This window comes from Anomaloglossus baeobatrachus, chromosome 9, assembly GCF_048569485.1.
Source record: "Anomaloglossus baeobatrachus isolate aAnoBae1 chromosome 9, aAnoBae1.hap1, whole genome shotgun sequence".
NCBI classification, from domain to species: domain Eukaryota; kingdom Metazoa; phylum Chordata; class Amphibia; order Anura; family Aromobatidae; genus Anomaloglossus; species Anomaloglossus baeobatrachus.
The window spans coordinates 25,210,781-25,236,827 of record NC_134361.1 but is presented as its reverse complement, the minus strand read 5'-3'; the positions used below and the strand labels follow the sequence as shown (position 1 = coordinate 25,236,827).

The window sequence follows — 26,047 nt, the reverse complement described above, 5'->3', positions numbered from 1 at the left end:
TGTGCATGTCACAACAATTTTTTTTCCATAACTGTTTAACCAGTCAATTTTACATTTTTCAACACCCCACCAACACTGTACACTTGTGCAGATGCTGACTTTTGAATGTATATCTACCTAGAATTTTTTATTTTGTATTTTTATGTCCTTTTGGCATGTTGAATAATTAAGGCTGATAATAAGTGTGTTTAAAATTACATGAAAGCATTACAAAAATTGGGTAATAAAATAAAATATAGATACAGCATTGAACATGGTAGGATAAAAGAAAAAAAATCACGCTGTTGCAAAGAGTGTGTGAGCCACTAGTAGCAGCAAAAGGATCATCACTACCACCAGCCCCAGCTGCTGTCCAGGCAGTAGTCCTAGCAAATGCAAGCTACAGTAGGCCTCTTTTACGTCTGGCAAGAGTATCAGTGGGGAAAAAGGGGAGAGCGATATGGAATTGATAGCAAATTATTCATCTCAGTCTCAACAGGACAATGTTACCTCTGACAGTGACTCTGTCAGTTAGAATTTGTGGTTTGCGCAGAACAGTTTGCTTGATTACAAATCTCTAAGGAGGATAATTTTTGGAACTTATGCAATTAAAAAAAGTATGTAGTACACTGTGCTGTGAAATGGGAGATGTTTTACTACTGAGATACCATTCATTTCTTTGGTGACATCATTTTCACGTCACTACCATTGTGTTAGTACTAACAGTTGACTTGCTCTATGTTAGAAATGTCATTTTCCACATCATTTATCCTTTGTGCCCATCTTTCACCTTCTTTTCCTACTATTTCACGCAGCCCCATCTCTGTAGCTGAGACAGATGCCGGTCACTGACATCAGTGTGCCTGCTTGAGTGGCGCATGATATCACTGCCATGTGATGCCCATGCCTGTTATTGCTAGGCTCTGATTGGCTGGCAGCTTGTATTGCAGTGCAGGGACCTGACGGGTCTCTGTATCACAATACACTTCAAATGAACATGCATACTCACATGCAAATCCAGCTGTAGTAGGGGCTGATTTCAGCAGGCCCCCCTTTAACATAAACCCTCTGCGACCACAATCATTATGCCCGTAGTCTTGCCCTATAGTAAATAGGTTACTACCAAATCAAATACGCTATGTGTACATTGTTTATCATCAAAATCTCTTCTTTCATTGTAATAAAAAAAGTTTTGTGTTTTTTATTTTTCCAACATCAGATTCAGGCACTACTACTATAGAGCCACCAACGACTACAACCATTCCTCCTACTACCACAGAAAGCCCAACAACTAAAATGGCACCTACTACTACAGAACCCCCAACAACTACCAAAGGTATGATACTCAACTAACTAAAATTATCTAATTGTGTTGGTTCTTTTACTTCTATTCCTCAATTATTTTGAATAGAAGAAGTTCTCCATTGAAATTAGTTTTTGGAAAATTGAACCCAACTCAAAACTATCTACCTGCTTTTTACTATTTCCCTTCTTCTTTTTCTTTATTGTCACATCATCTTGATACCTTTATATAGAATGATTATGATAATAGTATTCATGTCTGCTAAACATAGGAAAGGATCAATGCTGGTGCCTTCCCCAAAGCTGCAGCCCAGAAATGTATTACAGTTATCTATGTCCTCTCGAACCATGTGAATGTCCACGTGAGTATGATTTGCCTCCTTATTTTTTGCTGATATGATTACTTTAAAGCAGAATTTTACACTTTCCATATAGATTGGAGTTAATCTACACAGGTGCAAATATTTCATGGCCTTCATTTCTGTACATTTTGTTGTAGACAGCAAATCACAGCTAGAGACGTGCAGTTATTTTGAATTTTGATTTTACAAAATGTTCTGAACTTTTCATAGAAAATTTGATTTACAGTTAATCAGTTCAATGTAAAATCAAAGTATTCCAAAGCCTTCAATTTTACTAAAAAGTTATTTAAGACCCTCTGATGTCTCTTATGACAGAATTGAACTGATTTGGAAGAATATTTTACCCTTTTCTCTGAAGCCTCATTGAGGGACACAGGACCATTGATGCTACTACCTGCGCAGCTTTTGCCGCCTCAAATACCTCAGCCATCTGTAGAGCTCTCTGGCTCCGACAATGGCAAGTGGACTCTGCTTCAAAGAAGTCCCTCACGGGCCTTCCCTTTTTTCCAGACCGATTGTTTGGCGAACGTCTGGACAAGCTCATTTCTGACGCCACGGGAGGAAAAAGTACCTCCCTTCCCCAGCTGAAGCCCAGGACGACCTTCACCAGATGTCCACAGTCCTCATTTCGCTCCTTTCAGAACTCATTTGGTTGGTCGACATCCCGCTCTGCCCCCGCCACTAGCCGCGGACTATGCAGGGACCGACCTTCTCAGCTTTCCCCGAAACCCACTTCGTCATGGCAGCGGGATGTCGATCAACCAAATGAGTTCCGAAAGGAGCGGAACGAGCACTGTGGACGTCTGGTGAAGGTCGTCCTGGGCTTCAGCTGGGGAAGGGAGGTACTTTTTCCTCCCGTGACGTCAGAAATGAGCTTGTCCAGACGTTCGCCAAACAATCGGTCTGGAAAAAAGGGAAGGCCCGTGAGAGACTTCTTTGAAGCAGAGTCCGCTCGCCATTGTCGGAGCCAGAGAGCTCTACAGATGGCTAAGGTATTTGAGGTGGCAAAAGCTGCGCAGGTAGCAGCATCAATGGTCCTGTGTCCCCCAATGATGGCTAAGAGAAAACGATTTTACGGTGAGTACACAAAAATCTGTTTTTTTATGGTGCTTTCAGATTGTGTAGAAAAATCCAGATTCTGTTTAATGCACTAAAATTAATAAGCAGGCCAGCGCAATATATTTTACAGAATTACAATGTGAATTCAGTGTCGCACAGCGTGCCTGTGTATAAGTAACTGAATAGCATTTTTACATTCATGTGCAATTCCTTTTCTGAATGGGGAATACTTGTCTTTCAAAATACAAAAAGAAAATTCCCTAAAATACACATTTAACTATGTCTGTCTTCTTGACAAGTGTGCATGTTGCAATCAATTTGTTTTTTTCCATATCTGTTTAACTAGTCAATTTTACATTTTTATATACCCCACCGAAACTGTACACTTCTGCAGATGCTGGCTTTTTGGATTTGTACCTACCTGACATTTTTTATCTTGTCATTTTTAGAAAGAGAGTTGGATTTTGTTAAAAACATAAAAGTATAAATTTTTAAAAATGTAGCCTTTTAATTGTGCATGTCTGTTTTTGCACACCTATTCTCAAGCCCATTTTGATAACTGTACATGCCACATCTATACTTTGGTCTGTTACCAAATTTTGCTTTCTGTAGGTGTACACACCCTTCTAGCATTTTTTATGTCATTTTTGGCAAAGGTTTAAAATTAAGGTTGAAAAGATTATTAAAATTAAATTTAGGCATTATACAAATTCGATGGTAAAATATAGTTACAGCATTGAACATTGTAGAATAAGACAAATAAAATTATGCTCTGGCAAAAAATGTGTGAGCCACTAGTGGCAGCAAAAGCATCATCACTACCACTGGATCCATCTGCAGTAGTACTAGCAAAACCAAGCTACAGTAGACCTCCTTTATGTCTGGCAAGCATATTAGTGGGAAAAATGTGGAAAGCGTTAGGGAATTTATAGTATAGCACTCAGGATAATGTTACCTCTTACAGTGCCTTTGTCAGTTTGAGTCTGTGGTTTGCGCAGAAGTGTTTTCTTGATTGCAAATGTTTAAGGTGGATAATTTTTGGATCTTTTTCAAGTATGTAGTGTATTGTGCAATGAAATAGCAAGTCTAATGCGGGCGTCACACGATACGATCTATCGTGCGATCGCACGAGCGATCGTACCCGCCCCCATCGTTTGTGCGTCACAAGCAATTAGTTGCCAGTGGCGCACAAAGTCGTTAAACTCCCGTCACACGCACTTACCTGCTGAGCAACGTCGCTGTGGGCGGCGAACATCCACTTCCTGAAGGGGGTGGGACGTTCGGCGTCACAGCAACGTCACATAGCGGCCGGCCAATAGAAGCGGAGGGGCGGAGATGAGCGGGACGTAAACATCCCGCCCACCTCCTTCCTTTCGCATTGCCGGCGGGCGCAGGTAAGCTGTGTTCATCATTCCCGGGGTGTCACACGGAGCGATGTGTGCTACCCCGGATACAATGAACAACCGGCGCAGAGAAGAAGAAACGACTTTTTGAAAATGAGCGACGTGTCAACGAGCAACGATAAGGTGAATATTTTTGCTCGTTCAGCGTCGCTCGTAGCTGTCACACGCTACGATATATCAAACGATGACGGATATGCGTCACTTACAACGTGACCCCGCCTACATATCGCACGATATATCGTCTCGTGTGACGCCCGCATAATACTAATGTGGTACTAACCATTTCTTTGGTGACATCACTTACAAATTACTAAGGTTCTGTGTGCATTAAAAGTTGACTTACTCTGTTAGAAATGTCACTGTCAGCATTACATATACTGTGTGCCCACTTCTCATCTTCCTTTGCTTCTATGTGTCACCTAATCCTTCTCTGTAGATGACACAGATGCCGGTCACAAGCATCGTTGTGCCTGCTATGGTGCCGACACCAATACCTTGCATGGCGACCTCTGTTGCTAACCTCAGATTGGCTGGCAGCATGAATTGAGGTGCAGGGACCTGATGGGTTTATGTGTCACAATACACATCCAGCTGAAGTAGTGGCTTGGGTCGGCAATCCCCCCACCAGCACGAGCCCGGTCACCCCTGGTCTTGCCCTATATGCAATATGTCACTCCTATATCACATACGCTATGTATCAATTGCTTATCTTCAAACTCTGCTCTTTCGTTATAATAAATTACCCTTTTTTGTTTTTTTATTTTTTCATCACTGGACTCAGGCACTACTACTACACAAACACCAACAACTACAACAATGCCACCTACTACCACAGAACCACCAACAACTACTGGAGGTATGCCACTCAACTTTCTAAAATTACATAATTGTGTTGTTTCTTTGGCCTCTATGTCTGGATTATTTCCAATAGAAGAAATTCTCCATTGAAATTAGGTTTTGGAAATCGTAGCCCAACACATCCAAAACTATGTTCTTGTTTCTTCCCTTCCCTTCCCTTCCCCTCCCCTCCCCTTCCCTTCCCTTCCCTTCCCTTCCCCTCCCCTTCCCTTCCCTTCCCTTCCCCTCCCCTTCCCTTCCCCTCCTCTCCCCTCACCTTCCCTTCCCTTCCCCTCCCCTTCCCTTCCCTTCCCCTCCCCTTCCCTTCCCTTCCCTTCCCTTCCCTTCCCCTCCTCTCCCCTCACCTTCCCTTCCCTTCCTTCCCATAAATAGACAAACCTATGAGAATGTGAGTATAGGAGCCGAACAAAAAATTCATATATAAAAACTAAATTGTATTTCAACATTTAAAAACAATAATAGTAAAAGAAGAGGTCACTTTTATAATAAATGGTTGTATAATGCACAAAAAAATATAAATACATATGTAATAAACAGTCACTCTGTCAATGAAAATGGCTCACTGGGGAAGACAAAACATGAGTTCAACCAAGTGCCCACAAGATGGCGATAAATTTTACAGACTAATCAAAAATCCACAGATAAAAAATAGTTTGACGGGATCCCACATGCTAGAAAAAAAGCTATAGATTCATCTGACATGGAGAAAAGTCTGAGGAAAGATAACGTTGTAATTCACAATGATGATCTATAAAGTAATGGTATACTAAATGGTAAAGTTATTAGAGACTAAGTACATAATGGCTGAATATAAATATGCTGAAACACATGCAGAAAAACTGCTAATGTATAGATAAAGAGCCTTGGTAGGTGAAGAACCAGAGAACAAGACAAGAAAAGCCAAAGAGGAAGTCCCAGAAGGGACTACTATGAAAAGATAGAGGATCTGCAGATACCGACGCGCATCTTGAGTGCTGCTTCTTTCTGGGGTGAAGCAAAACAACCCCATAACATGATCGTTGTTGTTCCTGTGTGCATTTGCAAACATTAATCTGGCTTTTTATGTTTCTTTTGGAGTAATGGCTTCTTCCTGGCAGAGTGGCCTTTCTGCCCATGTTGATACAGTACTTGATTCACTGTGGATAATGACACTATCTTACCAACTTCCGCCAGTGTCTTCACAAGGTCTTTTTGCTTTTGTTCTTGGGTTGATATGCACATGTCTGACCAAAGCATGTTCATCTCTGGTACACAGAACCCGTCTCCTTCCTGAGCGGTATGATGGCTGGAAATTCCCATCTTGTTTGTACTTGATATATAATTGTTTGTACAGATGAATGAGGCACCTTTGGGTATCTGGATATTGCATCCAAGGATCTTGGCTGATTTCTTTTGACTTTCCCATGATGCTACACAAAGAAGCAGTGTGTTTCAGGTCTGCATTACAATACAGGTGCGTCTATAATTAACTCAGCTGTTGCCAATAAACCTATCGGAAGCTTCCAAAGACATGACCTCATCATATGGGCTGTTCCATATTGTTTAAAGGCATAGTACACTTAGTGTATAGAAACTGTTGTACAGAAAGTAATAAAAATGCCTTAAAACAATATCTCTCTCCCATTATTCTGGCATTTGGTAAAAATAAATAATTTTGGTTCTTAATTGACCTAAAACGGGAAAGGTTTATTCTGATTTCATGTCAGATAGTGAGAAAAACCTGCAGATGTGTCTGTATAGAGAGCTAGGGGAAAACCTGCAGATGTGTCTGTATAGAGAGCGGAGGGAAAAACATGCAGATGTGTCTTTTTAGAGACTGGAAGGAAACTTCTGCTTTCTACTGTATGTATTTATATTTTTTGTGCACTATACAACCCTTTGACTGATTTCTTCTTTTACTTTTATTGTTTTTTTAATGTTGAAATAAGATTTATTTTTTATATATGACTTTTTTGTTCGGCTCCTATACTCACATTCTCATACCTTTATATAGAATGATGATGATAATAATATTCATGTCTGCTAAATATAGGAGCGGATTCCTGCTGGTGCCTTCCTCAAAACTGCAGCCCATATACATATGACAGTTATCTCTGTCCTCTCGTACCGTGTGAATGTCCTCGTAAGTATGATTTGCCTCAATATTATGTAATGATGTGATTACCTTAAAGCTCAATATTACAGTTTTAAGTTGTTAAAATTGCAATATAAATGTATCACAGCCTCTGAATATAAATATATTTATTAAGAGGGGCACTCTTCAGCAAGACTTGTATACAAAACACCAGTCAATGAATCAAGATCATATGGCTATAAAATAAAAATAATAATAAAAAAAGTTATGGGTCTTGAAAAAAAAAGAAAAGGGGGGAAAAAAATCAAATTGCACAAAGGAAAATTGGCTATGTCAACTTGACACTAAATGTGAAGACTAGCAATGAGCAATCTGTCCTGGACTACTCAGGCATCCAGTCTGGTCCTTCTTGACACACGGTCTTCACTTTGTCTCATTGTATGCTAGTAGCTTCACTGTGATGACTGTCACTAGGTGGTGCTAGACACTACCTGCATGCAGTAAATGGAAAGGTAGTCAGACAGGCCGAGGTCATAAACCAGGAGGGCAGGACAGTAAACAGGGGGCAGACAGAGACAAGGTCAAAATACAAGCCGAAGGTCAGGGTTCCAGGTGAGTACATACAAAATACAGGGAGCGAGCAGGGACGTGGTCAGGAGGAAGTCCAAGGTCAGAAGACGGGACGTCACAACAGAAACAGGGCACCAGAGACAGGTCAACAACAGTCCAGAGTCGAGAGGCCAATATCTGAACACTGAGCACCACCTCAGCCAACAGCACAACTGTAACCAGGAAGTATGACTGGCGGTGTCCTGAGCTAACACGCTCCCCAATGAAGCAGGGCAATCACCGGGAACGAGAAGCATGGAACCCAGTGCTGTGACACACCAGCAGAGCATTCATCTTCAAAATGCTCTGCACCATAAGCAACATATACCATTTCTGCAGGAGAGCATAGCAGAACAATACAGAATGTTCTGCACATAGGAATCATGACACTCAAACTATGTAATGACAAGTATCATGCCACTAAATTGTGATGTTATGGAGCCTAAATAAGCACCATAGACACCAGTGTGGCGGATACCAGGGGCAGAAGTGAAGACCGGCTGCCATGGAGGACTTAACTGGATGCCGAAACCCGGCAGCCCAAATTAAATTACTCCTCTCTAGTGAAGACTATCTGCATTTGCTAAATGTATTCCATTATCTGTTATCAATAAGTGGCTGAGAATTGTGTTATAATTGAGTTACTAATCAGTGTCTACTTCACGACCATTTATGTCTTTTTCAGCTACAACCAAAAAACCGACCACCACCTATGTAACCACAAGGTCCACCAACCCCCCTCCATGTCTATGCACCTGCTTGGGTCACTTAATTAAGTATTGTAACCGGTCGTCCTTCTGTTCTCCATGTACAAGTGAGAAATACTCATCTATTTTACTTCATAATAATATTGACTTGGTGGATTCTTCATTGCCCTTCAGAAATTTTTCATTAAACACTATAGTAGTCACTTATTCCCATATTTTTTCGACTTCTTTTTAGTTAATATTTTTTTCCTTGTCATTTCTAAATATTAATTTAACATTTTTTTATCTGCTACAATAAACCCTGAGGACAAGGTCAGACTTCTCAGCACAGTCCCATAGGATGATGCCAAGGGTTTTGGATACAGAATAAATCTCCCAGCTTTTTGACTCCAAGAGTCAATTATTTTGGCCTATGAATGATATGTTCTGAAGGTGCAATGATAATTGATAACTTGTTTATGAAGAAATTAAAGGTAGACATATGTTCTGTGTAAATGGTAGATAGGTCCTCTGAATCATTTCTGTTGGTAGGATCAAAGTGAGGATGGCTGTAGGAAAAAATAGCTTTCAAAAGGCTTTAAAGAGGTTATCACTACTTTTTACATTCATGGCCTTTCCTTAGGAAGGGTCATCAATATCTGATCATTCAGGATCCGTCACCCTGCACCCTTGCCGATCAGCTGTTCCCCGTGCTGGTGGTGGCAGCAGGCATCCAGAAATGATCAATTCCGGAGCTTGCCCAGTCAACTAATAGTGTCCATGGCTGGGTACTGCACATTCGCCTCAATAGGAGGTGGATGTGCAGTTCCCGGTCGCAGTCACTATCAGTTGATGGTTTCAATGAAGTTAGTCAGAGGCACTCACCGGTTCATTGTTGCTTTATTAAAAAAAAGACACATATAGGTGAGTGAGGGGAGCGCAAAGGACAACAGCACGGTTTTGCACCACAGAGGGTGCTTCAACAGGTCCTGGTGGACTTGTCAAAGCGCCCTTTGTACAGTAGTGCGAAACAGTGCTGACGTCCTTTGTGCTCCCCTCACTCTGCCCACTCACCTGTATGTGTCTTTTTTGAATAAAGCAACGATTAACCGGCGAGTGCCTCCGACTAACCTCATTGAAAGGATTCTAGATGTCCACTTTACGTGAGTGCACCGCTGGTCTGCTGCCATCTCCTCCTGCAGTCTAAAGGCTACTTTACACGCTGCGACATTGCTCAAGCGATCTCGTTGGGGTCACGGAATTTGTGACGCACATCCCGCCGCTTTAGCGATGTTGTGTGTGACACCTATGAGCGATTTTGAATCGTCGCAAAAACGTTCAAAATCGCTCATCGGTGACATGCCCCCTTATTCTTGATTATCGCTGCTGTTGCAGGTACGATGTTGTTCGTCGTTCCTGTGGCAGCACACATCGCTATGTGTGACACCGCAGGAACGAGGAACCTCACCTTACCTGCGTCCGCCCGCAATGAGGAAGGAAGGAGGTGGGCGGGATGTTACGTCCTGCTCATCTCCGCCCCTCCGCTTCTATTGGGCGGCGGTTCAGTGATGCTACTGTGACGTCGCTGTGACACTGAACGCACTTCCCCCTTAGAAAGGAGGCGGTTCGCAGGTCACAGCAACGTCACTAGGCAGGTAAGTAGTGTGACGGGTCCGCACGATGTTGTGTGCCACGGGCAGCGATTTGCCCGTGTCACACAACCGATAGGGGCGGGTACGCACGCTAGCGATATCGGTAACGATATCGCAGCGTGTAAAGCGACCTTTAGCTGAAAACAGCGAGTCCATTTGGAAATCCCGTGTGGATGTTACCGATTCCTCAAATAACCTGGATTCAGCCATACTCTTGGTATTCACGGTAACCAGTGCCCATTTTTTTCTATCTTTTTGGGTTATACTATCAGTTGATGGGGCAGCTCCGGAAGTGAGCATTTGCGTCTTTCTGCTGCCACATCTGGAACCGAGAGCAGCTGATCAGCGGGGGTGTCAGACCCTGAACAATCAGACATTGATGACACTTCCTAAGGAAAGGCCATCAATGTAAAAGTAGTGGACAACCCCTTTATTTAGACAGGATTTAATTTTGGCATCTGAATCTTCATTCAACATTTGTACCATTGTAATCTTTGTACTTTGTCCACAAAACGTGATAAAAAATATATTGACCAATCACAACTATGGACATGGAAATAGTAAATAGTATTAAAAGAACAATACAAGAAAAACCACATAAAAAAGTACATAAAATGGACTGAAAATAATAGTGAAATACAGTAATTAGTGATGCGTGAAATTAGCTGAAATTCGAAGCTGGCACTCTGCTCAAATTTGGCCTTAAAAATTGATTTGCATCAAGGTTATTTGCTGCAAATCAAATTTTCCTTATTAAGCTTTGAAATCGCACTAGGATAAAAAAGAAGTGGATCCTTATCGAAACAACTCTAAACTAGAGACTGTCTAATTAAAATGCTGCAAAAAAGCTTCAGTAAAAAATCTTCTAAATTATCCCCTCAATATAGAAATTTCCTTAAGTAGTTGTAAAAATCATGACATTTTTTCTCCCAAAAAACTTCATGTTAATATGGTATAGGTTATCAAATGGCTGCAAAAATAGCTAAAAAAAAACCTCTTCGAAAACTCTTCAAAACCATTCCAGAAAATGCTTCACGAAAACCAATCCGGAGACTTCCCCAGAGACAAGAATTTCCTGAAGTGGTTTCTGCTTAAAAAACTTTTCCGATTTGTCCACTTTAAAAGGGTGTTAGGCCTCCTTCACACATCTGTGTCTCCAGTACATATGACGTCCATTTTCACATGTGCCGGAGACACGGGCACACGTAGACCCATTAAAATCAATGAGTTTGTGCACATGTGCGTGTTTTGCCATGGACCGTGTGTCCATATGGAGCATACGTGTGCCTGTGTGCTCCACACGTAGACATGTCCATTTTTCTGTGGCCGAACGGGTGTTAAACAGACCGCACGTATGTGATTCGTGTGACACGCACCGGAGAAAACACACGTGTCTGTGAAATAAAATGAATTTCTATACTCGCCTTCTCCAGTGCTGCTGTCACTGCCGCTGCTGTCATTTGGTTCTGAGCGCCAATCATTATGCTCATTGCCTATGCACAGCACAGAGGACTGGAAGCAGCAGCAGTAGGGCCGGAAACCGTAGATCAGCACCACGGATAGCAACGCCAGGAACAGGTGAGCAGAAAGTTCCTGTTCTCCTCCGTGTGTTATCACGGATAGCACACGGAGAACACTCGTGTGCCAAAATCACGGCACACGGAGGGCCATGCGCACCTTTTACATGTCCGTGCAAAATGTGCATGGTTTTCACGGACGTGTGAAAGAGGCCTTAAGCCCGCTTTACACACTACAATATATCTTACGATTTGTCGGCGGGGTCACGTCGTAAGTGACGCACATCTGGCATCATAAGGTACATTGCAGTGTGTGACAGGTACGTGCGATTGCGAATGAACGGTAAGACGTTCATCGCACGCACGTCGTTCATTCCTCATGAATTGAATGTCAGGTTGTTCATCGTACCCGGGGTAGCGCACATCACAGTGTGTGACACCCCGGGAACGATGAACAGATCTTACCTGCGTCCTGCGGTTCCCGGCCAGGAATGCGGAAGAAAGGAGGTGGGCGGGATGCTAACGTCCCGCTCATCTCCGCCCCTCCGCTTCTATTGGCCGGCTGCCGCGTGACGTCGATGAGACGCTGAACATCCCTCCCACTCCAGGAAGTGGATGTTTGCCGCCCACATCGAGGTCGTATGGACGGGTAAGTACATGTGACGGGGGTTAATCGTTTGTGCGGCACATTCAACAAAATTGAACGTGCCGCACATACGATGGGGGCGGTTACGATCACATACAATATCATATGCAGAATCGTAAAAATTAAAGCAGGCTTTAGAGTGAGTTATTGTGAACATAATTTCAAGCTGCAAAAAAACACTTCAGAAAAAAAATATACCAAAACAGCTTTAAAACACTTTCAGAAAGCACTTCTGGCTGAAAATGATCCAAAAACTCCCCAAAAAATAAACATTTGCTGCTTCAGTTTTCACGTGAAAAAAACCTGATGGTTTATAAACGTCTGAAAAATGCTCGGTGTGTACACAACCTAAGGTTTCTTCTCTAATCCTTATGTAATTTTCTTCTTGATGGTCGGTGAGGGCTATTTCAAAGCTTACAATAAATATTTTTTTTTAAAAAAAGGAGCTTATTGAGATAATAGAAAAGAGGAAATTTCCAAACTAAAGGCCACTTTACACACAACGACGTCGCTAACAAGGCCGGATGTGCGTTACGAATTCCGTGACCCCCAACGACATCTCGTTAGCGATGTCGTTGCGTGTAAAGCGGCCTTTAGTGGAGGTGCATTTCACATAGTACTTCCGAAAAACGTCTGGGATATTAAAAATATAAAATTGAGAGGCTTCCTCCATGTTAATTCCATGATTAGTTGTTTCTGAAGGTGGTCACGAATTCTTTGCTTGCATTGTTAAGTTTAATCAAGTTTTATCTCTATCAGCGCTGCAGCCATCAACGCCTGCCACAACTTTAATCACAAAGATCAGTGGGTTAACCAAGAACTCCACCACATCAACAACCGGTGATGACGGTAAGTCCATATTCTCCAAACATTTGATGCTAATGTACAGTGCAAGATCTTCAAGGTGGTGACATCTTCCCCATACATATCCCTTTACAATTCAATTCATGAGGATCACAAAATAAAAAAAATTGCCAGGCTAGGACTAAACTGGAGGTCTACTTTAAGAGTTTTATGGTCTTCATTAAAAATTAGAAAAGGGAAAGGATGCTTATAAACGGAAAAAGGAAGGAAAGCTCACACCCAAAAGCTATCCACAGAAGAGATACTACAAGACCGAGGCAGGTAGCAGACAGAACTCTTGAGAAATTAGAAAGTATGAATACTATGTAAGGAGCAGAAAAGTCTGAAGGACATCCTGGAAAGAGCAGGCAGGTTGTGTGATACTGGAAACAGCAGTAAAATAGGTAGCAATACTGGAAACTGCAGGCAGGTAGGTATCTGTGGAACCGGAAGCCGCAGACAGCCAGGAAGATGTCCTGGGAACTGTAGGAAAGTTGTAAGAAATTGGAAATGGACAAGGAAGCAGCTGAAGAACTGGAATTTGCAGGCAAACAGGAGAAGTCCTAAAGACCTCAGACAGGTTGCTGTGCACAGACAAACTAAGGCCCCTTTCACACATCAGATTTTTGCCATCAGTCACAATCCGTTTTCTCAACGGATTGACAGATCCGTTGCAGATTGTGGCAAAACTAATGTGACGGATCCGTTTTTCGATAGATCCAACTAGCTGAGGGCTAAATAATAATTGGAGCATGCTCATTTAAAAAAAAAAAGCGGAATCCATCTCCAGATTCCCTCATTTGACGGATTACGACGAATCCTGTGCCCATAGGCTTTCATTATACCAAATGACGGATGGCGACAGATCCGTCGCTGTCTGATTTTTCGACGTAAACAAAAAACGTTATTCTGAACGTCGTCTCCGTCAGACGGACAAACAATTTTCGATGACCGATGGATGAAACGTGAGGCCATCTGTCGCTAATACAAGTCGATGAGAAAAAAACGGATCCAGCGGCATCAGTCATCGGATCCGTTTTTTTTCAAAATTCAACGGATTGTGACTGACGGCAAAAAACTGATGTGTGAAAGGGGCCTAAGAGTCTTAAGGCTACTTTACACACTGCGATATCGGTCCCGATATCGCAAGTGTGGGTACCCGCCCCCATCTGTTGCGCGACACGGGCATATCGCTGCCCGTGCTGCACAACATCGCCCACAGCCGTCACACATACTTACCTGTCCGGCGACGTCGCTGTGACCGGCGAACCGCCTCCTTTATAAGGGGGCGGTCCGTGCAGCATCACAGCGACGTCACTGAAACGTCACTGAACCGCCGCCCAATAGCAGCGGAGGGGCGGAGATGAGCGGGACGTAACATCCCGCCCACCTCCTTCCTTCCGCATAGCGGCCGGGAGGCAGGTAAGGGGAGCTTCCTCGTTCCTGCGGCGTCACACGCAGCGATGTGTGCTGCCGCAGGAACGAGGAACAACCTCGTTACTGCTGTAGTAACGAGATTTGAGAATGGACCCCCGTGTCGCCGATTAGCGATTTTGCACGTTTTTGCAACGATGCAAAATCGCTTATCGATGTCACACGCAACGGCATCGCTAATGCGGCCGGATGTGCGTCACGAATTCCGTGACCCCAACGACTCCGCATTAGCGATATCGTAGCGTGCAAAGCCCGCTTTAGGAACACTAAAGTCTCAATACCAAGAGCCAGGTGTGAGTCCTGAAAGGCCTTCTAGAGGCCTAAGTAGCTCATCATATGGGAGCATGCCGCGCTACTTGCAAAGCTCAACATAGAGCTCATGAAAGGTTAGTGGACCAGGGACAGGTATGTAACAGGTTAAAAATACAAACTATTCTTACAACATAAAACTTTCATAGCACCAATCCAGAATTCTCTACAAGAAAGACTATTCCAGCGACTACAGAAAATTTTACGGAAAATAGAATTAAATCTTGAACACAAAAGAGAATGCAGGGAACCAACATCATGGAAGAATCACCACCGGGATCATTACAAACTCCATTGAGCCTACATCTCAGATTATTACATCTATTTCTTCTAATACCCAAACAAATAAAAATGTATCAACTAGTTCAAACCTCACAACTAGTGTAGATTATAGAAAGATAACTTACTGCACCTCGTAAGTTCTTCTCATGACCCAAGATCAGACTATAACCAAAGAATCACTCCATTATATACGGTAACTTTATTTCATAATTTTATATACACTAAAAGTTCCCCAAAAGACCACATCTTTGACCACCAATGATCTAGATTCCTTTGAAGAATTTTTATTCCCCTTATATTGGGTGTATTTTGACCTCTTCTTTGAGAGGAGACATCTAGAAGAGCATTTTTAGGCAATTTTGGGTGGTCATCTTAGATTTGAAAACAATAGTATGATTGAAGATAGAGTTTATAACTTTCATGGGCGATAATCATTCATTTTGAAAATGCACAGGCAAAAATGTAAAGATCTTGCATTGTATGTAACTGTCTCATGATGACTCTGGGATAGCGGGGAACTGGTGCTACTAAGCTGTCCCTCAAGCTAGGGGGGCCCTATGCTATCCCTAATCTCTGGGATACTCTTGATGGTGGCGAGGCCTGAGTCTCCTTCCTGGTCTTGCTCCTGACCAGTCCTGATCTGATTCTTCCTCCCCCGGGACGGAACAGGAGTGTGATGAAACCCACAGATAAAGACAGACAAGGGCAAACCAAAACTCTCACACAGCATGTACACACAAAGGTAAAGACAATAAGAGATTCAAGAGAAAAACAAGAGCAGGTAGAAAGCTACAAAACAACAGGGGTAATTCCATAACAGCACCAAACAAAAAGCACAACTTTCATCAGTAATTTTGGGACACCACACCTCACAGATCAACATAGAACAAACTATAGCTGGCATGGGTGGAAGGTTTCAACCAGCATAAATAGGAGGGGAGCAGATGTGATTGGCATCCACACAACATGTGAACATAAGAGCAGGCAGACCAGCAGAGATTAACTCTTGCTAGCCTGTCTATAATTGGTACACAGCAGCTTCGACACCCGAGTCTGCCTGTGTTGATCCCAGACACCAGAGAAACCATCGGGCGGAGAGTCAGTATCTGTAATCCGAACAAAGCCTGACGCTGCCATGACAGTAATTACTTACAGCAAGATGGAATTGCAGCTGTATATTGCTCAGGCCAAAAGACTACTGCTACTCCAGCAGGATACAGCTAAACCCCCACTAGGTGGAGGCAACACAGGTGCAGGTGGAGCCTTTCACACTCACTTCCAAATATGGAGGAGATGATGGCTGGATGGTAAAACTGCACACTGGTGACTTGCATAGAGCACTGTTCACACTAGCAGACGCACAGTCACAAACCCGCAGCCTATTAGGTGACGCTTATACTATTAGATCAGGCGGGCTGCCAAGCCGTACCCCCACTGCGCGCTACGTAGGGACAGAAACTCCAGCCATCATCTCCTCCATATTTGGAAGTGAGTGTGAAAGGCTCCACCTGCACCTGTGTTGCCTCCACCTAGTGGGGGTTTAGCTGTATCCTGCTGGAGTAGCAGTAGTCTTTTGGCCTGAGCAATATACCGCTGCAATTCCATCTTGCTGTAAGTAATGATATTTTCTTTTTTGCTTTTTTATATGCCATGACAGTAACTAATTAAAATCATTATCACTTTAATCTAATAATTTGTCAAAAAAAATTCTAATTTATTGTATTACTAAACTATATTTGTTTTATATAGCACCCACAGGATCTACTGTGCCATGGTATGGCTATCTTCTTATAGCCTTGGCTGTTTCAATTATTGTACCTTCCTTGCTGTGTATGTACTGCCTGGTAAGTCTTTTATTACGTCTATCATTAAAACGTTATATTGGCTTGGTTTAAAATATAAAACAATATTATAGAAGTTTTACAGATGGTTGCATCTTTTTACAAATTGTACATCCGAGGTATACTTATTTCTCTAAAAAATGTATGTTGATTTTCTTAAGAATAGGTAGCACAGTAAACACTAATTCATCATTAACTTTGCACCTGTTTTTCTGTCTGGTTTTGGTTTTTTTGTTGGCACCCAATTCATGATTTTATTGTTTTTTTACGGCTGTTTATATGTGTTCGACTGGGGTTTTTATCTTGTTTTTTTTTCCACTGTCTTGGTAGAGTTGAGCAATTCCAGTATTTTTTGCCTTACTCATCAATTGCAACTTTATAAAAAGTCACAAAGTTTGGCACAATTACCCTCCTGCCCTCACCCATCAGCATGTTTTCGAGAACACTATAATTTTGGTGGCAAATCGTGACTTTTGGCAACATAAGTTTCAAAAGCACGACAAGACAGAAAAAGAAACTTTTTTTTTTCCATTTGCGCCTACTTCATGAATAGTGCGTTCCTTGTTGATTAATTTGGGGCCAAAAATGGCAGCCAATACCACAAGACAAAAAAAGTAAAGTGATAAATCAGAGCCTGTTTGTCTAAATCAGTGATTCCCAAACTCCAGTCCTCACTACCCCCAACAGTTCATGTTTTCAGGATTTCCAGGTGATGCCTTGATAATGATTCCATCACCTGTTCAATAGTAAGGAAATCCAGAAAACATGACTTGTTGGGGGCAATGAGGACTGGAGTTTGGGAAACACTGGTCTAAATTCTTGAGTTTTCTCAAGATTTGAGTTTCCTTGGCCCCCAGCCGATAATTGACTTCTTTCTGACGGCTTGGCACTCCTTATCAATTCTCCATATTCACATTTTTTCAGTGACATGATCCTCCAATGTTTTAGAGTCAGTAACGATATTCTCATGACTATGAGCTACATTTTTCCTTTTTGTAGAACTCTGGTATGGCCAATTCTTTATTCTGGTTGACTAAGAGGCATGCAGCCTCAAAACGCGTAAACCACTACCATGGTGGATTTTTATCCATCCAATTGTTTTGCATATTTGTAATGATTTTTAAGGAATGGAATAAAATAAAAAGTTTTAAAGTACTGGATCCCTATCTGGATTTTTTCCCAATATCTTTATAGTTATTTTGCAAGAGTCTTACACTGACTTAAAACCCCCTTATATATTGGAGAAAAACCATGCAAACACATATATTTTGATGGGAACGGCCATCAAATTAAGGCTGCTTTCACACTACATTTTTTTAACATGCGTCCTGAACGTTTTTTTAACACAAAAATGGATCCAGTGCAAATGCGTTTTCATGTCAATGCATTTGCAATGGACTCGCGTCAACATACGTTCACATGCGTTTGCGTGCGTTATAGTGAGGATCCAGCGACTTGCAGTTTTTTAACATTTTTCAAAAACGCTACTTGTAGCGTTTTTGAGCTGCCTCCAAATACTGCAAATTGCTGGATCCTGACTATACTACACGCAAACATATGTGAATGCTGGCATGCTGATAGACAGGATCCTGCTTGCTCTACTGAGCATGCATAGAAACCAGCCTCGCGTGATCAGTCTCTCTCTCCCCCTCCCTCTCTCCCCCTCCCTCTCTGTCTCTCTCCCCCTCCCTCTCTACCCCTCCCTCTCTGTCTCTCTCCCCCTCCCTCTCTACCCCTCCCTCTCCGTCTCCTCTGTCTCCCCCGCCTGAGAGCTGCGGACACTCGTAACCAAGGTAAATATCGGTAACCAAGCAAAGCGCTTCTCTTAGTTACCCGATGTTTACGTTGGTTACGTGTGTAGGGAGCAGGCAGCCCGGCTCCTAGCAGCTGCGGATGCTCGTAACCAAGGTAATTATCGGGTATCCAAGCAAGTTACCCGATGTTTACCTTGGTTACAAGCCTCCGCAGCTGTCAGATGCCGGCTTCCAGTCTATCACGTTCAGTTCCACTGACTCCCGATCACATGACTCCAATGCCCGCCCATAAACTTAAAGTGACAGGATCCTGCAAAATAACACGTGCGTTTGCATGCGGTTTTTTTTTGCTGTAAAAGCAGGATCCACTTTTACAGAAAAAAAAACGTTCATGATGCATGTTAAAAAAACGTAGGGTGAAAGCAGCCTAATGCATATGGAGTTCTCTCACTTTAGTTGATGTTTGGGAGAGAAGGATCGAGCCTGTTGAATTTTGATGACCAATCTTTTTGTTTGGCGCAAAAATAAGCCTTTTCCAGATGAGTCTTGAACCGGCGTTCTCAATGAAAATTTTGGAGTGCTCAGCCCTCCAATGTATTTGGGAGTCGGAGGAGGTCACTTCGGCTCAACGAAAGCTGTATAATGTATTGACAGCTTAAAGGGAACCTGTCACCAGATTTGACCTTCTAAACCAAAACTAGCACCTTAAGCAGCACCTGTGCTGCATTCCATGAAGGAGCACCTTACCCACTGTAGCCCCCAAAATACCTTTATAAAATCTCCCACCCTGTATGTAAATTGCCCGGTCCTGTTCGATGGGCATCCTAGTCTGCACCTCCTGTCCTTCCTTTCACCCTCCTCCTGTGTTGATTGATGTGGATGATGCCTTAAACGCCATCCATGTAGGCGGGCAAAATATCCAAATTCCTGGCTTGCGTAGGCACCCTTTCCTCTGCCCTGTTGCAGGCAGAGCCAAATACATACAGTAGGTGTACCTGCACAAACCGGCGAGTTCTCTGCGCAGGCACGAGATTTCGCCTATCGATGTGGATGAAACAGATGACATCATCCACAGAATCTCGTGCCTGTGCAGAGAACTTGCCGGTTCGCACAAGTGCACCTACATTTTCGGCTCTACCTGCAGTTGGGCAGAGCGAAGTGTGCCTGCACAAGCAGGGAATATGTCTGCACAGGCATTAGATTTTGCCCGCCTACGTGGATGGCGTCCGAGGCATCATCCAAATCAATCAGCACAAGAGGAGGGTGAAAGGAGGGACAGGAGGCGGAGATTAGGACGCCCATTGGACTGGACTGGACAATTTACATACAGGGCAAGAAATTTTAGAAAGGTATTATTTGGGGGCTACAGGGGGGGTCAGGGGGTTAACGTGCACTTTTATAGAATGCAGCACAAGCACTGCTTAAAGTGCTAGTTTTAGTTTGGAAGGCTAAAATCTGGTGACAGGTTCTCTTTAATAGTCACCGCCGGTTGGTGGCACCAGAGAGATTTCTCTTCTTTCTTGTAGAGAGACAATTTGTATACTTTTTTCCCCAACAATCATTGCCTATCCAGTGCTACCGGTAGAATCAGCTCCTCAAGAAGAAGCAGTACCCTTGGAGCTAATGGTTTAGAAACAAAGTATCAAACAAGCTATTCTATATTAGTTGCTTGAAATATCCTGATAATGACATTAGCTCTTTAATTCACAGATACGAAAGTATAGTAAATGCCGAGGGTTTGCCGATTTCACAAATCCACACGAAACATATGAATCGTACAGAGGAACATGGACCACGAGCGGACCAATTTCAATTGGAACAATCGCAGAAGGAGTAACCATTTAGATGTCAAAGCTTCATTATCACTATGCCATCCGGTCCAAACTGAAAAAACGATTCTTCTATGGAATTTCCAAAAACATTGGGGGCTTGACCCCTCAAAAAGAGCTGGGCTGCGGTACCGACCTTAGCCAAATACAGAAATCCAGCTACAGCAGTGATCATTGACTGATCCGCAACACTTCAGCCCATTGACTCTACTAATCCATGGGAGTATCGGGAAACTGGAAGACCGGAAACTGACGCTTGGACATTTAAGGTTTAAAGTAAAACTAAAAAGTTTAACATATTTTCATTTTCTTATTATAACTAAACAAATATGACATAAAGGAGCAACAACTTGGCTTTAGGGGTTTTTTCAAGACTTTTAAAAAATATCTAATTTATTTTATTGACAGTTGTACATGTAAAGACGTATTTTTGTCAGGTGTATTTAACTAGTTTTTGTTGTATATTTTATATATTTATATATTCTTTTCCTTTTTTAACTTAAAAATATTTAATAAACATTAATATTCCATTATTGTACTTTGTGTTTTAAAAAATCTGGAATCTGGTAGTTTCTACATCTTAAAATGCTGTGGGAAAACAACTTATTCTGATATGAAACAGGGGAAGTAATGTAATGTATGTACACAGTGCCCGCACCAGCAGAATAGTGAGCTCAGCTCTGGAGTATAATACAGGAGGTAACTCAGGATCAGTACAGGATCAGTAATGTAATGTATTGTATTATAATGTAAGGTAGTTTTGAGAACGGCCAGCAGAGGTCAGTGTAGATTGGAAATCTTACAACTCTCAGAGCAAGGCTTCAGAAGGCACAGATAATGTCCAACATTATAGAAAAACACATGGCCCATCAGGGGACATTCTAGTAGTGTCTTCCCTGTGTCACTACAACGGCACCAGCAGAATAGTGAGTGCAGCTCTGGAGGATAGTATTGGCTATAACTGAGGAATAACTTGAAGCTTATCACCCTCCTCCAGCACAATGGTCCAAGTATGACTGCTATCTCTGCACCCCTTTAGTTGTCTGTGACTCTAAGTTGATCTTTTGGCAATGAGAATTATGTTTTCAATGACGGAAGCAATGATCTGTCCATCTACATGTAAATCAAGCTCATCTTATTGTTTTCTAAAAGATTTTCCGGATTAAGAATGATCTCACAGGAGTTTTGTTAAAGGGAGGAGGTGAGTAGTTTATCTGGTTTCCTCCCTAATTTTGTTTGACCTGCGAGGACTGCAGAAACCTCATCCTACATTGATGAAGAATTACACTGACTGATGAAATATTCTATTTCTTGCACTATATCCAGGTGTGAGCTGCCCTCGGAGAACCAGAGGATCCTGTTTGGGCTCAGCTTCTTATACAATATTAGGTCCATACAGAGCTCCATAGATCCAACAGAAGGTAGCTCCACTTGGTTTCCTTTAGTAAGACGCTCTTTGTACATGTAATTTCATAGCTTTCCTACAATTCCAAAGATTGTCTTGAAAGGGGCCTGTACCCACACAAAAATCCTTATCCCATACTGTATGTGTAGCTTGCTGAGGATACCATGTGAATGACCACATGCATAAACATACATGGCACCACCTATGGGATTACCAGATAGAACTGTTCTGTGATATATAAAATATAGTATATTTTCTATACCATAAATGCAATACTAAACTACAATATATAATGCGTCGTATGGCCCTTAAGGTCCCTCGATGGTCCTTGAGGTGCCTTCCAACTCTTCCAATTATTTTGATTCTATAAACTTTCTGACAGTGAGGGCAGTCATAGAGTGGAACAGGCAGCCACGGGAGGCAGTGAGGGCAGTCAGAGAGTGGAATAGATTACCACGGGAGGCATTAAGGGCAGTCAGACAGCAGAACAGGTTACCACGTGAGGTAGTGAAGGCAGTCAGAGAGTGGAACAGGTTACACGTCCATGTAAGGTAGTGAGGGCAGTCAGAGAGGGGAACAGGCGGCCACGGGAGGCAGTGAGGCCAGTCAGAGAGTGGAAAAGGTTAACACAGGAGGCAGTGAGGGCAGTCAGAGAGTAGAACAGGTTACCATGTGAGGTAGTGAAGGCAGTCAGAGAGTGGAACAGTTTACCCGTCCATGTAAAGTAGTGAGGGCAGTCAGAGAGGGGAACAGGCGGCCACAAGAGGCAGTGAGGGCAGTCAGAGAGTGGAACAAGCGGCCACGGGAGGCAGTGAGGGCAGTCTACCTCTACCATTCTATGATATAAAACAAAAGTCTTGAGGGCAATTTGTTGGGTGGCTGAACCAGGTCATATCCTCACAAGCCTCACAGCTGACATATCATTGAAATATATAGTTGCCTTAAGCAATAAAGTAACTGGACAACTTGAGTTAGATTATGTTCATACTGTTAAAGGAGTTTTGCACTTAGAAAAGATACATACAGTGTGCATCACTATCGCAGGCAATCACTGAGGTCAGTGAAAAACATTTTGAGAGGTGCCCTAAATGTATCTGAAGCTATTGAGTGCTCCCATTTCCCTGAGACTCAATGTTGTGGGTTAGCTTGGTCTAAGACAGCGGTAGAGACTGCATCCTGTAAGTGGCGCTGTCACCTCTGCCAGTCAGGGAAGCTGTGTAATGGGACAATCAGTAAGCCTAGGCCTGAATGGTTTGCCTTCCTTGCCGATGACTGTGTGGGACACCTTCTGCACTGGCAGCACTCTCTAAAGATAGTGCATCTCCAAAACTTTTTTCTACTCTGCATCTGTTAGAATTCACTATGTAAAGTAGTTGAAAGAGGCCCCGATGAAGTATTCTGCAAGCAGTTCTGTGATAACTACTTGAAAATCCAAGCAAACAGCAGATAAACTACAGCAAAAAAACCCCAGCAGGTTGAGTTAAATAAACTTTTCATTGACTACCAAGCTCTGTACATCATATGAGTGGAACCACCAAGCTCTGGGTTTCCAAAGAGAGCAATTACTAAGCTCTGTGCTTCATAGGAGTGCAACCATCAAGCTCTATGCTTCGTAGGAAAGCAACCACCAAGCTCTATGCTTGCTTGAAGAGCTACCACAAATCTTTGTGCTTCCTAGGAGAGCAGCTACCAAGCTTTGTACTTCTTAGGAGAGCAACTACCAAGCTCTGTGCTTCCTAGGAGAGCAACCACCAATCTTGGCGTTCCTTAGGAGAGCAACAACCAAGCTCTGTGCTTCCTAGGAGGACAAACACCATGTTCTGTAGTTCTATAAGAGCAACCACAAAGCTGTGTTCTTCCTATGAGAGCAAACACCATGCTCTGTGTGTTACGATCCGGCGCCGCCATAGCTGCAAGCAGCCTGCTGCGGTTCCTGTTGCGCCCAGGCACCGGCTGCCGTTCTTGGCCGTGCCTCGGGTCATCCAGTTGGTTGCTCCTTCCACCACGTCTAAGTGTGGAGAGGCGGCTAGTGCGCATGCGCGCGCCGATTTACCCCAGACAGAATCTAAGCCCAGTGTTTTGCCTAGTGAGCATGCTCAGCCTGATTGTGTCATTTCTGAGACTAAGGCCTCAGTTGAGGCTACTGAGCATGCTCCCACAATTAATCCTAACAGCCTCTTTGCACAGGTACTTGGACTTCGTGCTGTGTCTAAGTTCTGGGATGTGCCTACTGAGCATGCTCAGGCAGTCTGATTTCTGAGTCTGTTGTTCAGGCTACTGAGCATGCTAATTGCTAAGGCACTTAGTGCATCAGAGGCTAGGTCCGGTAAGGACCTCACTGAGCATGTCCGTGAGGTGGCAGGCCTTGATAGGGCAGAGGGTGTCAGGTGTCCTGATGACGTGGCCACTCCAGACTGGCTCGCAGAGGCCCGCCCCTATGATCTGGCACCTCACTATTGGTCGTCAGACGAAGACTGGTGGTGTTTGGGGCGTGGCTGCCATGAGTTCATCAATGACGTGGCGGTTCCAGATAGGCCGCTGGTGACGTCGCTGATGATATGGCACTCTGCTATTGGACCTTGGTGGTTCCACCCAGGGTTTGGGGCGGATCTAGGTTATAAGAGGGGCTGGAGACAACATGGAGGTGCGCAGTCTTCACTCCTATTCACTTAGAATTCATGGTGGCTTAAGCCTTGTTGGAAGCGGTAGGTAGGGCTAGGTGAATGGTGCCTGTCACGCCAAGATTCGTGGCTCAGCACATGAGGGTCAGGCGCCGTGCTTCCTTGCTACTGGTCCTGTTGTGCTATAGCAGTCCAGTGGCATTAACTGGGCTGCGGCTGCTGCGTCACCTGTCCAGTTGTGCCTCCTACGCAAACGGACAGCATACCTGCTGTGTCTCCTGTCCGGTTGTGCCTCCTACGCACACGGACAGCATACCTGCTGCGTCTCCTGTCCGGTTGTCCCTCCTACGCACACGGACAGCATACCTGCTGCGTCACCTGTCCGGTTGTGCCTCCTACGCGCACGGACAGCATACCCCAGGACTCCTGTGGAGTTAACAGGGTGTTCCAGGATTGGGTGTGTGAACCTATTATCCTCCTTGACTTCCCAGTCAATGCTACTGGTGTGATCCCTTGGCCTGACGTGTCCTCTACACACGTGGCCATTCGCGTAGTGACCAGAAACGCTAATCGAAGGACCGCTCGGCCTGTCGTGTCTGACACACGTGGCCAACAGGGCGCTGTCGCAGCGGTCTTCTCGGTCAACGCTACCTGGTCACCATCCGGCCTGATGTGTTCCCTGCACACCTGGTCGGGGTTGCGCCAATTCCACCAAAACGCTAACTGGGTTGTTGTCCGGTCTGACGTGTCTCTACACACGTGACCGGTTCCCAGGTCTCCTGGGTTATCTCAGAGCCATCCAGCTCTATAGTCTCCGCCTAACCCACAGGGTGCCAGCAGCTCCATTGCCATCTGGAGCACAGTGGGCCCCGACTGGCGATTGGGATATATACCCCCTGGTCCTAATCTGCCGGTCCCCCCATAACACTGTGCTTCATAGAAGAGCAACAACCAAGCCCTGTGCTTCCTTTTATACCAACCACTAAACTCTCTGCTTCCTAAGAGAGCAACCACCAATCCCTGTGCTTCCTAGGAAAGCAACCACCAAGTTCTGTGCATCCTTGGAGTGCAAACACCATGCTCTTTGGTCCTATGAGAGCAATCACTAAGCTCTGTGCTTCCTAGGAAAGCAATAACCAAGCTCTGTTCTTCCTAGGAGTACAACTACCAAGTTCTGTGTTCCAGTCCTGAAGTGTAGCTGGCAAGCTTAGACTGTTAAGGGGGCTTTACACGTTGAGACATCGGTAACGATATATCGTCGGAGTCACGTCGTTAGTGATGCACATCCGGCGCCGTTACCGACATCGCAGCGTGTAAAGCCTAGGAGCGACGATCACTGATCGCAAAAACGTCAAAAATCGTTGATCGGTGACACATCACTCCTTTCCATAATATCATTACTGCTGCAGGTATGATGTTGTTTGTCGTTCCCGCAGCACCACACATCGCTATGTGTGAAACTGCAGGAACGACAAACATCTCCTTATCTGTGTCCACCGGCATTGCGGAAGGAAGGAGGTGGGCGGGATGTTATGTCTCACTCATCTTCGCCCTTCCGCTTCTATTGACCGGCCGCTTAGTG

At 43.8% G+C, this 26,047-nt stretch overlaps 1 protein-coding gene across 43 annotated transcripts in view; it reads left to right on the top strand.

Annotated features, from left to right (window-relative positions):
- The window catches only part of LOC142250958 (uncharacterized), a 345,599-nt gene extending 324,707 nt beyond the window's left edge, over positions 1-20,892 (top strand). For all 43 annotated transcript variants that reach the window (XM_075323314.1, XM_075323336.1, XM_075323323.1 and 40 more), the window contains 8 exons: positions 1,199-1,315; positions 1,554-1,643; positions 4,887-4,961; positions 6,996-7,085; positions 8,332-8,460; positions 12,907-12,996; positions 16,765-16,859; positions 20,321-20,892. In XM_075323314.1, the coding sequence (XP_075179429.1) occupies positions 1,199-1,315; positions 1,554-1,643; positions 4,887-4,961; positions 6,996-7,085; positions 8,332-8,460; positions 12,907-12,996; positions 16,765-16,859; positions 20,321-20,455 (821 nt within the window). In that variant the 3' untranslated portion in view covers positions 20,456-20,892. The remainder of the gene's footprint in view (positions 1-1,198; positions 1,316-1,553; positions 1,644-4,886; positions 4,962-6,995; positions 7,086-8,331; positions 8,461-12,906; positions 12,997-16,764; positions 16,860-20,320) is intronic.
- Positions 20,893-26,047: the final 5,155 nt, after the last annotated feature.